Genomic DNA, 14,821 nt, shown 5'->3' with positions numbered 1-14,821 from the left:
ACTCGGTGAGACGAAGTGATTTGCCCAAATCACAGGTTGTTGAACTGACGTCGAGGCTTTACCTGGTTTCCCAGTTCCGAAGTGGGCAGCTCTAGCTGCAACGCCACATCCTGAGTAGAGGAAGGAGTGGCAGTCAGATCAAGGCTTGACTTGTAATGGGCTCGATGTTCCAGGAGGACATCGCCATATGCCAGAGCCAGTCTTCAGGCTCGAACTTTCGGAAGCTCGCCCACCTCCATGCGCCTGCTAGATTTGTGTAATGTCGGAGCCAAATAAAGTCACAAGCAATCAGGCACTCGGCAGAGGTACACTTCCATTCGGCAGAGGTACACTTCCATTCACCATGCAGGGGAATTCCTGCCCCAGTACATGTGTATACTGAAGTGAGAAACACAGGTCAGAGGGCACCAATGATAGCCCTAGTAATTACCAGCACTTCTCTAGCAACAAATGAAAGGCAGGAAGTGTACAAGCACGACGAGTGTGATGCACCCGTCATGCTTGACTTGCTGCCTTTCATTTGTTGATAGTGCACAGCTGCAGGGCAGTTGAGTGCCTTTGTTAAAGTAATCATGTTAACAGCAGCGCATGGCGGGCGCAGAGATTTACATGATTACTTTACCAAAGGCACTCAATCTGACCGTTTTCGCGCCGCACGCATTTTAAAAGTGGTGGCGCCACATTCCTCACTTGACTGTGCGCGCTTTGTATTTTACAGTGCGCGCTCCAGGCGATATAGGTGCGCGCCAGCGCACGAGCGCACGTTAGAGGGAACAGTGTCTATAACCTATGGTTTTTTCAGTGAATTTTCAAGGTTTTGTAAATGCTAATTCCTAACTATATATGGTCTATAGCCTATGGTTTTTTCAGTGAATTTTCAAGGTTTTGTAAATGCTAATTCCTAACTATATATGGTCTATAGCCTATGGTTTTTTCAGTGAATATATATATATACATACATATATAAACATATATCATCTGTATATCTATATAAATACAAACATAAATGCATGCATACATATACTTATATGGCTGAGATACCCGCCACCCCCTCTCAACACAATCCCCAAAGGAAGGGAAACCGGAAACAGTTCTGAAGTCTTTGGAAGAGGGAGGGAGTGACCCTCCCGGCCGTATTTATTAAAATATGAAACAAAATTAAAAACATTAAATCAACAGTTTCATATTAATGTACAATTTCATTACCACATTGCGATGTTTGGCTAACCTTAACAGATTCTCTAATACAGAGGTTCTCCTAGCCGAACTAACATCCTACAAAACATTTACTTGAAATTTTGAAATTGTACATCCTAACGTTTAAGGGCCAACGGCAAGGTCGTAACCGGTGTCAAGATCCCTAAACCAGAAATACCCCCCCCCCACTTGTGAGGGGCGACAGCACAGAGGCGTACCTCAAGTGCAACTATCAATTTCCCTTGACTTGACGGGGGCCCCAATAAAACTCGACGCCACTTAAAGGTCGTCCGAGGACTCGTGTGAGGTATCTAGAAGGTAGCGTAGACCCCCCCCAAACCCCACACAACTTACCACATCTGCCGTCGCAGACGTCCTGGCCCCGGGAAATTCCCCAGGAGGGGGCTGTAACCCCTCCTATCCAGGAAGGGGCCTTGACCGCCTTTCCTTTTCTTTCGGCGACCCATCCTTAGAAGGGACCGCCTCCCCGTTGAGGGGCCAATGGCCACCTCCCCCGAGCGCTCCCATCCGTGTTGGGTGACGCCCACTCATAGGGATCTTCCAATTAGTGCTCACCGATCATGACCCTACCGCCCGACCAAAATAAATACGACAATGCTAACTAACTCACTAAACTACAAAGACATTGGCTACTATAACTGTATTAAAAGCATGCTTACCAATGAACACTAAAGCAGCATTTCTTTATTCACGAAACATAACCCAAATAGACCATTCTTTATTACATACTCAAAATCATCACGGTAAGACCACAACCTGTAAACGAAATTAGAGTTATCCATCAACTTTTATTCAAAAACAACTGGCTGTCCTCAGGGGCTGGTGGGTGGGTCAAAATTGGCTCTTCGTTCCGTCTCGAGCTCACGTGCAGCGAGGAGGTGCAGCTTCAGAGCACAGGAACAAGAGGATGTCTTCTGGTCTTGCGTCTCCTTTTATCCGTCTTCAGGGCGGGCGTAAACCCGCCCCTGCCTGCCCCAAGGGCGTGGCCAGCCGCGTCAGTGTCTAGGCCAGCCCACTCCAGGGCGGGAAAAAGCGCGCCCCGGCTACGCCGCTTCGGGCATACCAGCCGAGACTCGCTTCCCGCCCAAGATGGCTTCCCGGGGGGATCGTGGTACTCCGCCATACGTGCGGGGGGACCGAGTGGTCGCCCCTTTCCATATGGCTGAGATACCCGCCACCCCCTCTCAACACAATCCCCAAAGGAAGGGAAACCGGAAACAGTTCTGAAGTCTTTGGAAGAGGGAGGGAGTGACCCTCCCGGCCGTATTTATTAAAATATGAAACAAAATTAAAAACATTAAATCAACAGTTTCATATTAATGTACAATTTCATTACCACATTGCGATGTTTGGCTAACCTTAACAGATTCTCTAATACAGAGGTTCTCCTAGCCGAACTAACATCCTACAAAACATTTACTTGAAATTTTGAAATTGTACATCCTAACGTTTAAGGGCCAACGGCAAGGTCGTAACCGGTGTCAAGATCCCTAAACCAGAAATACCCCCCCCCCACTTGTGAGGGGCGACAGCACAGAGGCGTACCTCAAGTGCAACTATCAATTTCCCTTGACTTGACGGGGGCCCCAATAAAACTCGACGCCACTTAAAGGTCGTCCGAGGACTCGTGTGAGGTATCTAGAAGGTAGCGTAGACCCCCCCCCCCAAACCCCACACAACTTACCACATCTGCCGTCGCAGACGTCCTGGCCCCGGGAAATTCCCCAGGAGGGGGCTGTAACCCCTCCTATCCAGGAAGGGGCCTTGACCGCCTTTCCTTTTCTTTCGGCGACCCATCCTTAGAAGGGACCGCCTCCCCGTTGAGGGGCCAATGGCCACCTCCCCCGAGCGCTCCCATCCGTGTTGGGTGACGCCCACTCATAGGGATCTTCCAATTAGTGCTCACCGATCATGACCTTACCGCCACAGGCCGGATAGTTGACCGGCTATCCGGACCCCCCACAAAACTCCTACCTAAAGGTCATGTTATAACGTTTTTAGCCATGCTAGGAAGTCTCCTATCAGTAACTCATTCCCCACCTGAGACAAATGCACACCATCCCCCAAATACATACTATCGTCAGTAATACACCCATGTGAAATAGAATGCAATGTCTTGGAACGGAACAACCTACTCACTTTGTTATTAAGTTTTCTGACAGAATGATTCAAGGCGGGAACAGAAATAGCCCCCCGCCACACTTTCCGTGGGATCATATGTGACCACGCCATTGTGCACCCTGGAACTCTCCTCGCTAACCAACTTACGGTGGAAAGCATCGCCTCAAGGAGAAGTCGTCTACCAGTGGTGACCAAATCATTGCCCCCAAGATGTACTATGACTACAGACGGCGGTGACCTCGTCCGCCCTAACAAACCCTCGAAAAATGATTGAAACTGGTCAATACAGAGACCGCCTCTTCCGTAGAAGGACACCCTGTACCCGTATTCCCCAGCTACGTGAATCATGTCACCTGCCTTGAATACGTCCGCGGCACGCCTCACGTATGAGTGGCCCACGACCCACACCTCCTTTTTCACAGCCGGTGATGTCTGACCGCTGGCCCGGTGTTGGGTCGACTGCATAGTCCGCCCCGCCTCGTAGGCTTGCGTAACTGAAAAACCAAACAAAAACAAGAAGCGTGAGTACATCGTTACGGCTTCACAACATGTGCAACCGCACATACCTTTTATAACAATTGGAGGACCAACGCCCCACCCGTTTAACTTGTTCCACATTCAGACCCCTGGCTGTAGCTTCTGTAGCAGCCCCTATCCGAAAGGAATGGGTCCCAAACTCGCCCGGGTTCAAGCCCGCAGCGGCAATCGACATCGCAAGCACCCGCTGAAACTGAAACCTTGTCAGTGGGGTGGCGTCAGCGTGTCTCAACAATGTCCCCCCCCATGATGCCACCCTTCGTGCTAGGTAATCTTCTAAACACTTTACCGGACACATGGAGGACCCGGGAATCCTGCGTATGATTATGCAGTCACCCATCCCACTTTGATCGGTCTTGGACCTGACAAATGAGACAGTCATTGTCTCCCCTCTGATCTGAACGTGCTCCTGGCACAAACCTCCTGTCACATCCTGCCTGTTCCTCGCCACTAGTTCGCTTACCCGCATTGCCCCATGAAATGCCAGCGTAAAAGCGGCTCGGAATAACACTGCCTCAAACTGAGATGAACATGTAGTAGGGAGTGTAGATAACAACTGGGCCAACCTATCCAAACCTATCGGGCGCCTCACATCTACTCTGCGACCCTCAAGGCGTTGCCACCCACGTAGCACTTTTTGTACAATGAAAGACGCTGTCGGGTCTTGGATCCCATGAGCCCTAGCGACAAAGGAAATGGCAGCCCGATGCCTCTGGGCCGTGGCCACCGATTTCCCTGCCAGATGTAAAGACATCAGAAAGTTTACTACCCATTCCTCCTGGCCCCAAAGCTCCTCTCTAGCAGTCCCCAAAAAGGCTAAATAGGATCGGAACGCCCCTTCATATGCCTTCCTTGTCCTGGGTGCTAAACTCTCTCCCACAAGGTTACGAAGTTCGGGGCACCGAGAGACCAGAGAGCTTCGGGAAAGGGTGCCGGCTCCGGGTCCGCTGTGGGAAGAAAACCCCAGAAAGCCTGCATACGAAAACGAGACAGTGCATCAGCTGCCTGGTTCATTACCCCTGGGACATGTCTTGCTTTGAATAACACATTCAATTGCATACACAATAAGACAATTTCCTTGAGCAGTCTCAAAATCCATTTACATCGTGCTGCCTGGCTATTGATACACTCGACCACGGTCATATTGTCAGACCAGAATACCACAGAGTGATCTTTGAACCCTTCGGGCCAAGTTCTCAGGGCCACTAAAATGGGAAAAAGTTCCAGGAAAGCAATGTTACTTGTCAGTCCACTGTCATGCCACCATGTCGGCCACTTTTGTGCAGACCATCTTGTGCCGAAGATGGCACCAAAACCTATGCTCCCTGCCGAATCCGTCCACAGCCCCAGCTCCTCAGAGGACACGGCTGGTTTGTTCCAGACGACTCGACCATTGAAATCTGCCAGAAATGCCAACCAAATGCGCATGTCCTGGCGGACCTCAGCCGAGAGCCTTGTGCGCTGGTGGCCCTCCTTCAAGCCGACCATGGCTTGAGCAATCGAACGAGAGAAGGGGCGGGCCATTGGTATAACCCTCAGGGCAAAATTCAACTGGCCAACTAGCTGCTGTAACTGATGCAGCTTGACCTTAGATCCATTTATACACATTTGCAGGGATGTCCTGAACTTGGACACCTTTTCAGCTGGTAAACGAAAACAACCTTCTTCGGAGTCCAACTCGATCCCCAGAAACTCGAGGCAAGTAGAAGGCCCCACAGTCTTACCTGGTGCCAATGGCACGCCAAACTGATTCATTAAAACACAAAATTGAGCCAAAGCCTGCCCACATTCCGGATCCCCAGCTGGTCCCAGGAACAAAAAATCATCAAGGTAATGCATCACATGTTGGAAACCCGTCTTCCTTGTGAAGACCCATTGTAGAAAACTACTGAATTTTTCGAAATAGGCACAAGATATAGAGCACCCCATCGGCATACACCTATCCATGTAATAATGGCCCTGAAACATGAAACCTAGGAGCCGCTGATCGGCTGGATGTACCGGGAGCAACCGGAACGCTGACTCGATATCAGATTTCGCCATCAGCGCCCCGGGCCCCAGGCGATTCAAAATGGCTACGGCCTCATCGAAGGATGCGTACCGCACCGAACACACTTCCGGGTCTATCGCTTCGTTCACGGAAAGACCACGTGGGGCTGATAAATTATGTATCAGCCGAAACTCACCCGGGTCCTTCTTTGGGACCACACCTAGAGGGGAACAAACAAAGTCAAGAACCGGGGGTACACTAAACGGACCGGCGACTCGTCCTCGAGTAACCTCCTTCCGGATTTTATCCTGTACCACGGTCGTATGCTGCAAGACCGATAGCTGATTTTTACATTTCTCTACACCTTGAAAGTCCCCCACTGGGATGCGGAAACCATAAGAAAACCCGTTCCGCAACACCCCAGCAGAAGTACGATCCGGGTATTCACTGAGCCAGGGAATCATCGCCAAGGTATCAATCGGGGTAGGTAAAGGCGCCCCTCGGACTATGTTAGACCTGTTTGGCGCCTCCCCTCCCCCCATCATCACCCGTTTTGGCTCTGCACCTGGACTCAGGATGGGATGATTGCCCACACCCACTACATTCGTGTCTAAATTTGCACGATCCCTGGGGCCTAGTACATTTCCCCCTGTTGAAGTTCCAACAAACCCCCCTTTTTCCTGTATTGGCGGCAGGCCTCGAGTGATTGTCGGTACCCGCACCCGATCGAAAGGGCGTCCCCGCATACTGGCGGGAGGATTCGCCAACGTTACCCCCTACTAATGGCACATTTAACATACCAGTCTCCTTCATTTTGGACCATGACACAGAATCATAACAATCCCAAGTTAAGTTTTTATCATGTTCTTTTAGCCTTCCTAAACAAATTATCATAGCAGAACCAATGATTACCCTCATGTGATACCGAGTACCCCATGATTCGTGACTGATAAATCGGCAATTCGTGTAGCAGATCGGGCCTTCGTTCCCCCAAGATCGATGTAAAAACCCCCCACGCTTTGCCCCAATTGCCAATGTTTTCATTTACCTTAAAGGCGGCCATTTTTGCGCGCCAAACACTCGGATGCATGAGATCCTTCTGGCCCTTAACATGTTCCATCTCATAGTGATCAGTAAGCAACGAGAAGATGTTGACATATTCCCCCGCCCATATCTTCTCCTTAATAGCCAAAGGAACATGCTGACCCACCCTTTCCCTACGGGAAGGTGCTGACTCATCCCTCACAATCGGCAATGGCCGCTTACCTGAACCGGACGGTGTCTCTGCGACTGCACCTGTCCCCTGTGGCTTCTCTACTACCGCAGCCGGCGTGGATACCTTCGCTGCTTCCCGGGACTCACGCAGTTGCTTCATCAGCCCCTGCGCGTCGACAGCCGTGGCGCCCTCACTATCTTTACCCAACCACGCTGCTAATTGAGCTGCCAGCTCGGGCGGCATATCGTCCCCGGACACGGGGGTGACCACAACGGGAATCGGATTCCCTTCCTCCGGCACGGGGGTGGGTGCCTCTAGCGGGGTACTGGGACCCGGGATGTCTTCCCCAGCTCTTCCTCTCCTGGGTCTCTTGTTTTCCCCTCCCGGGGCTGCTCCCGCCAAAGGACGTTTCGGTCCCCCTTCCTCGTTTTCATCCATTCGCCTCTTTAACTCGGTCATCTCTTTCATGAGAACGCGCAGCATCTGGTCAGTAGTCATGCGCTTTCCCGCCTTCTTCGGCATTCTCCAACAGAGTATCTGGAAAACAAACAAGAACGATTACAACGCTCAAAATTGGCTCTTCGTTCCGTCTCGAGCTCACGTGCAGCGAGGAGGTGCAGCTTCAGAGCACAGGAACAAGAGGATGTCTTCTGGTCTTGCGTCTCCTTTTATCCGTCTTCAGGGCGGGCGTAAACCCGCCCCTGCCTGCCCCAAGGGCGTGGCCAGCCGCGTCAGTGTCTAGGCCAGCCCACTCCAGGGCGGGAAAAAGCGCGCCCTGGCTACGCCGCTTCGGGCATACCAGCCGAGACTCGCTTCCCGCCCAAGATGGCTTCCCGGGGGGATCGTGGTACTCCGCCATACGTGCGGGGGGACCGAGTGGTCGCCCCTTTCCATATGCATTTTAGGGTTGTTAGGGCGTTTTCGTGTGTATTATGTTGCTTTTTTAGGGCTTTTGGGTCAATTAAGTAGGGTTCCCGGAGCCTAGGGCTGAGGGGCCGGTTCAGTTTCGTGCGTATTGGTGTTGGCAAGGTTTTGAGGGATTTTGGCGGGTTTTGGTCGAGATTTGGCCGTTTTATGGCTTTTTTTGTGTTTGCGGGGGCACGTATTCGGGTTGAAATTCGTCCCCGTTTCAGTGGATGGATTGGGCTGATTTTTGGTGAGATGTTAGGGAATCGCTGGAACTAGTGTCCAGCCAAGATTGAAGCGGATCGGAGCAGTGGAAGTGCTTTAAAGAGCAATTTTTGTGCGGAGTAGCGAATTGCCATGTTATTCAATGGGAGTTTTTGGTGCGCATGGAGAAGGTGAATTTGGGGTGTTCCAGTTGCGCTAGAGGGACGGGGCTTGGGTGAGCTGTAGGGAGAGTGGATCGGCAGGTGTGCCAAATTTTTGGGGTTTGTTGGCCGAAGGGAAGGGTGTGCTTGGGCAAAGTCGATTTGGTGAAAACGGTGCGTTATTTACATGAAAGTTGAAAAAACACTAATAAAAGCAAAGCTAAAAAGCCACCTCATTACAAACAGAATGGCTTTAACTTAAACGAGGGCGAGATCTGTTGCATTTTCAATGCTTGTTTACTTTGGTTCCATCAAGAAGGCATTCAGATGTGTCACACATTTGCCATAAATTCTGAATGTTAGCACTCTAGTTGCACATTAGATCACTGTAGTAAAGCTACTGCTCACCAGGGACGTCTGCTGCTGGTATTCAAAGTGCATGTTTCAGTCTGCATGTCAGAATTTTTTTAATGAAATAGAAGAGGATTTGAGAAGTCACTCAAAATGATCCCTAATTTTTCTTTCTGAAGCACTAATCATACTTTCTATGGCAAAATTAACCCCCTCATGTTGTTCCTTTTTAAATTGAGTGTTTTCAGACTTACCACTTCATTCCAATCAAGATGGCTTCTGGTGTGCCATACTTTTGTCATAAGTAAGACTGTTAGCGCTCTAGTTGTTCTTTAGAACACTCTGGGACATTCTGTCATTGGGCTATACTTGGGGTACATCTGGGTGATATTTGGGCTACATTTAGGCTCTTTTGTCTCTGGTGGCCATCTTGGGAGACTATGTCAGAATGTTTTAATGAAATTGAAGAGGGTTTGAGAAGTCACTCAAAATGTGCCCTAATTTTTCTTTCTGCAGCACTAATCATAATTCATATGGCAAAATATACCCCCTCATTTTGTTCCTTTTTAAATTAAATGTTTTTTAGAGTTACCACTTTATTCCAATCAAGATGGCTTCAGGTGTACCATACCTTTGTAATAAGTAGGACTGTTAGCGCTCTAGTTGTTCTTTAGAACACTCTGGGACATTCTGTCATTGGGCTATACTTGGGCTACATCTGGGTGATATGTGGGCTACATTTGGGCTCTTTTGTCTCTGGTGGCCATTTTGGGAGACTGCATGTCAGAATTTTTTAATGAAATAGAAGAGGATTTGAAAAGTCACTCAAAATGTGCCCTAATTTTTCTTTCTGAAGCACTAATAATACCTTCTATTGCATAATATACCCCCTCATTTTGTTCCTTTTTAAATTAAATGTCTTAAGAGTTACCACTTTATTCCCATCACGATGGCTCCAGGTGTGCTATACCTTTGTAATAAGTAGGACTGTTAGCGCTCTAGTTGTTCTTTAGAACACTCTGGGACATTCTGTCATTGGGCTATACTTGGGCTACATCTGGGTGATATTTGGGCTACATTTGGGCTCTTTTGTCTCTGGTGGCCATTTTGGGAGACTGCATGTCAGCATGTTTTAATGAAATAGAAAAGGATTTGAGAAGTCACTCAAAATGTGCCCTAATTTTTCATTCTGCAGCACTAATCATACTTTCTATGGCAAAATATACCCCCTCATGTTGTTTCTTTTTAAATTAAATGTTTTAAAAGTTACCACTTTATTCCAATCAAGATAGCTTCAGGTGTGCCATACCTTTGTAATAAGTAGGACTGTTAGCGCTCTAGTTGTTCTTTAGAACACTCTGGGACATTCTGTCATTGGGCTATACTTGGGCTACATCTGGGTGATATTTGGGCTACATTTGGGCTCTTTTGTCTCTGGTGGCCATTTTGGGAGACTGCATGTCAGAATGTTTTAATGAAATAGAAAAGGATTTGAGAAGTCACTCAAAATGTGCCCTAATTTTTCATTCTGCAGCCCTAATCATACTTTCTATGGCAAAATATACCCTCTCATGTTGTTTCTTTTTAAATTAAATGTTTTAAGAGTTACCACTTTATTCCAATCAAGATGGCTTCAGGTGTGCCATACCTTTGTAATAAGTAGGACTGTTAGCGCTCTAGTTGTTCTTTAGAACACTCTAGGAGGCTGCAGTAGAACACAAAGGAATCAACTGACAGTCTCTGTCCTTGTTGGATGTACATGTTTTACTGAGAATGTCAGACTTCATTTTCACATGACTGAGAAAGATAATGTGAATTTACAGAAAATATGCTTTCAGTTTAGCTTATAGATCCCCTTCCAAACCACTGTGGGAAAATCATGAGATATTAGTTTTCTTTCAAACAATATTCATGATATCACAGCAGAAGGTTTTTTCACATGGTAAAATCACCTTAGAACCCACCACAATTCCTAAAACGAGTATGGTACCATCAACAAATGATTTATAATGTAACTAAAGTCCTAAAACCCTCTATTAACTACAATGCTTTTTAATGAGGTGCTATCATGTATATTGGTCCCAAGATGGCTGCCAACACTTCTTGGATGAAGTGCTGACAGCCAATCAGATCAGATGTGTGGTTAGGCTCCGCCCAGATATATATCTTTTTTTGAACCTAAATTACTCAAAATCCACTGGAGCACATATATTGAGACCTAGCAAAGGCACATCGGGCTAACAGTCCCTACAATTTTGCCAAGTTTCGTGCAAATCCATTCAGCCGTTCGAGCTAAAAGTGAGGCCAACCGCCCTATGGAAATTAACATGGGAAAAATGCGTTTTGGGACCCCCTTTTTTCTCGGCCCCCCCTTGATGAAACCCCCCCAAATTGTCAGGGGCTGCTCAGAAACAAAATGTTCCATTTTCCTGAAAATTTCAGCCAATTCCGTCCACAAACGCCAAAGTTATTAGACATAGAATTTTCAAAAATCCCATAGAGAAAAAATCCTAACTATATATACCTACTGGCGACCGCCAGTAGGTAATATATATATATATATATATATATATATATATATATACACACACACACACACACACACACACACACACACACATATACATACATAAGTCATGCTTTTATGTTAGGGTGTTAGGGTACCTTTTATGAAACCGTAGGTATGTACAGGGATGAATAGATAAACTGCAGAGAAATTGTGGTGTTGGGAGTCAAGAGAAGTCCTTCGACGAGAATTGCTCTGCAATATATCTGCGTGTGGGGCAATTTCAACAAGAGCTGTCTGTGTAAACTTTGAAGCAGTGACACCCAGTTGGCTTTCACAAAGTGCCAGAAAGCCTCAGGGTCAGTATTAGACTGTGCCGATGAGGAGGTTCGTGTTGGAAGAGAAGTATAATACTTGAATGGAGCAAGATCTAATGGCAACATGGTTTTTCAGGGGGTTGTTGCACAGGATATGGTAATGCAGGTTGGCTTGCAGGGAGACTAGTTGCATCATTGTTTGGTGCAGTCACATAGGACCAGTGGAGGCGAGGTAGGGAATATTGTGTCTGGGAAAGAAATGTTCTCCATGATCTGAATGGAATGCTGAGACCTGCCTTCCAGAATTGGCTCTGAGCAACAGGTAAAAAAGCTTATTTAGTACGAAGGCAGATTGTTTTTTGTGTACTACTCGTGGCTGTAGGATCTGCTAGCACAGGTCATCAGATCGAATGGGTATGACACATCAGACAAATGGTTTATTTAATACAAAAAACGGGTCTTAAAGTAAACTTCCATATGTTGCACACAAGCTCTTGGCTATGCTGGAGTGAGAGAAGTTGCAAAGCAATACAAACCCACACTCTCTTTAACTTTTTTCTTTCTATGTGTTGTGACATAGAACAATATTGTGTTCAATTAAATAAATACTGATTTAATATTGAATTTTTATGTGATCAATTGTTTTCTTTTTTTTAAAAAAAATATGTTTATTGCGGATAGCATAGAAGACATAATCAGGCAGTCTACTCATAGGCGTAATAAGATGAGGATAACCAAGGGTACCATACAGGATAATACACAGCCATATGGCCCACATCCTGGAGGCCGGGCGGCGTAAAGTCAAGAGGCGCCTCAAAACAGAAATAGGCTCAACCAATTGCATAGAATACACATGTAACGCATGTCTCTGCTGTTTCTTATTTCTTCCCCCTCCTACGTCGTCCATCTATCCCCTCACCCAACTATCAATTGTTTTCTTTAATAACCTTATTCATTTTATTCAATTGCTGCAGGCCTCAGGATATCATTGTGTTTATGATCGGAGGAACCACCTATGAGGAAGCGTTAACTGTGTATAACCTCAATCGAACGACGCCTGGAGTCAGGATTGTTCTGGGAGGGACGACCATTCACAACACTAAAAGGTACACTCTTGATTGGTCCTTAAGTACTATTTACGTCATGTGGTCCCTGGTGCTTGTTGACTGTTTCAATGCTTTGAAATCTTGGCTGTCTGCTAAGGAATTGAAAATTTGTTTTACCCTGCAACCTTGGGTAGTTGTGTAAATTGATAGATCTTGATTTTCCATTGTCCTGAGACAATCTTTTGTTCACCAAATTTGCTGTGTTTATATATCATTACTACCGTAACTTCTTTTGACAACACTTAAAGTAAAACCATTATGTAGGCCTACAGTAGAGTGAGTAAACAAACCGTATTAGGACTGAAGTCAAAATACACAGTACATTCAAAGAGGGACCTTAAATATGTTTTACTAGCGTAGCACATTGATGTCAGGTAAGAGATGGAAGACATGAGAACCCACCTGTTTCATTACTTGAAGGGGGTTAGCCTTCCACCATATTTTAAGTTCTTGCTCTTTCATTTCTACCAATAAACCCGTTGCACATTGGGCCATCTTAAGTGTATCCAGCATCTCTCAGTTCTAAAAAATGGTATGCCATACAAGGAAGCTTCTCATTAACCTATACAAGAAGAAACACAAACAATCAACAGAAGTCCTGATAGTGTTCATCCCTTTGTGAAGCAGTGGTCTTCTCTTTGCTTCCTTTTGTCAAACATCCCTCTCTTTTGTCAAAAATCCCCAATATCTTTTATGCATATAGTTACTATGGTCAGAATATAGTCTTCACTCTTTAAATGAGTGTAATACATGGATAACAGACTGCAAAACACATGTTGGAAAACAGACTCCAAAACCTAGACTACCAAAGTCTTGATTTTACATAAATCACTTCCTGCAAATATTTTGACCTGCGCCTAAACCCGCTATTGAGTATTTGCTCCGCAGTACACTAGGACGTGTCAGAATAATAAATTAACTCAGTCCTAAAATGCTTGTCAAGGTCTTTTAACTAGATTTAGGAATTAAATACAGGTACAAAAAAGTTTTAGGGAGATATTTGTGTTAGTTCGAGATTGTGTTAGTCTATATTTGTTAGTATTTTATCAAATATTTTTTTCCAGTTCTTTATTTTCTTTAGAAATTGATAGCAGGGTAACAATCCATCAATATAGATTGCAAGTTCAGATGTGTTCACTTAGCAAGCTACTTGATTTCCCCTGACATGTATTGTATGGCTTTGTGTTTTTATAATGTTACACATAGTACAGGCAATGTTGTTTGTTAACTCCTCACTGTGCATCGCATACACTGAATGCTTCAGAGTGCATGGTAAAAGAATAAGGCATAGAAAATAGATATGTTAATTTCTTTCAAGAGCCATTCAATTTATGGGAAATAAATATGTGTCTGTCATGTTTTCTAAAGCTCGCGTTAATCAACTGAAAAGCCTTTTTTCCATTGTCTGAAGCTCTTTTTAGTTAACGTAATAGCTGAAATTTGAAGTTAATCTTTTCCGTCTTGAAGGAAGGCGAGGGCACAAAATGGCAGTAGGCGTCATTTTACTGTCCTTTATCTGAACAAGTATTGTTCATAGTCTTGTGTAGCAAAACAGAAGCCGAGTGAACTCTGACCCCTCCTCGCAGCACAGACCACCATATACAAAAAAGTAAGAAAGATAACTATGGTGCCTAGTGGACTCTAACCCCTCCTCGCAGCGCAGACCACTGCATACAAGAAAGTCAGAAAGATAACTATGGTATTTGGGGCGGGTAAGCACGGTTTGGACCCGATACTGATGGGATGCCGAAATGGTTGCGTTGTGTCTTCAGGTCTGATGGCATGAAAGGTATGCAGGGAAGGTTTATATAGCTCCACACAGATTAGAGTAATATAACTAGGGTGTTAATCAGCTAGTTCTAATTTAGACGGAGATCAATTGATTAGGGATGTGTGATGAAATATTATTTTGAGGGATCCAACCTTAAAATAAATAAATAAATATTCACTGAAAAAATCACAGGTTTCAGAGACGTTATAGTTAGAAGTTAGCATTGAAAAAACCCTAGAAATTCACTGAAAAAAACATAGGTTTCAGGGGCGTTCTAGTTAGTTCGACATTTCACTCGTACAAAAAAACATAGAAATTTGTTCAGCTAACTATAACTCGCGACCCCGCAATGCACTGCTGATGACGTCACGTATTACATCATTCATGACATGGTCAGTGACATCACTGATGGCATCA

General features: G+C 45.8%; 1 protein-coding gene across 1 annotated transcript in view; it reads left to right on the top strand.

The window, feature by feature from the left end:
• Positions 1 to 14,821, top strand: part of VPS45 (vacuolar protein sorting 45 homolog) — a 322,652-nt gene that overhangs the window by 254,496 nt on the left and 53,335 nt on the right. Inside the window, exon 14 of the mRNA XM_086945373.1 lies at positions 12,502 to 12,633. Coding sequence (XP_086801499.1) covers positions 12,502 to 12,633 — 132 coding nt within the window. The remainder of the gene's footprint in view (positions 1 to 12,501; positions 12,634 to 14,821) is intronic.

The sequence above is a fragment of the Lissotriton vulgaris genome, chromosome 12, assembly GCF_964263255.1.
Source record: "Lissotriton vulgaris chromosome 12, aLisVul1.2, whole genome shotgun sequence".
NCBI classification, from domain to species: domain Eukaryota; kingdom Metazoa; phylum Chordata; class Amphibia; order Caudata; family Salamandridae; genus Lissotriton; species Lissotriton vulgaris.
The sequence above is the reverse complement of the archived record's forward strand: the minus strand, read 5'-3'. Positions and strand labels throughout refer to the sequence as shown.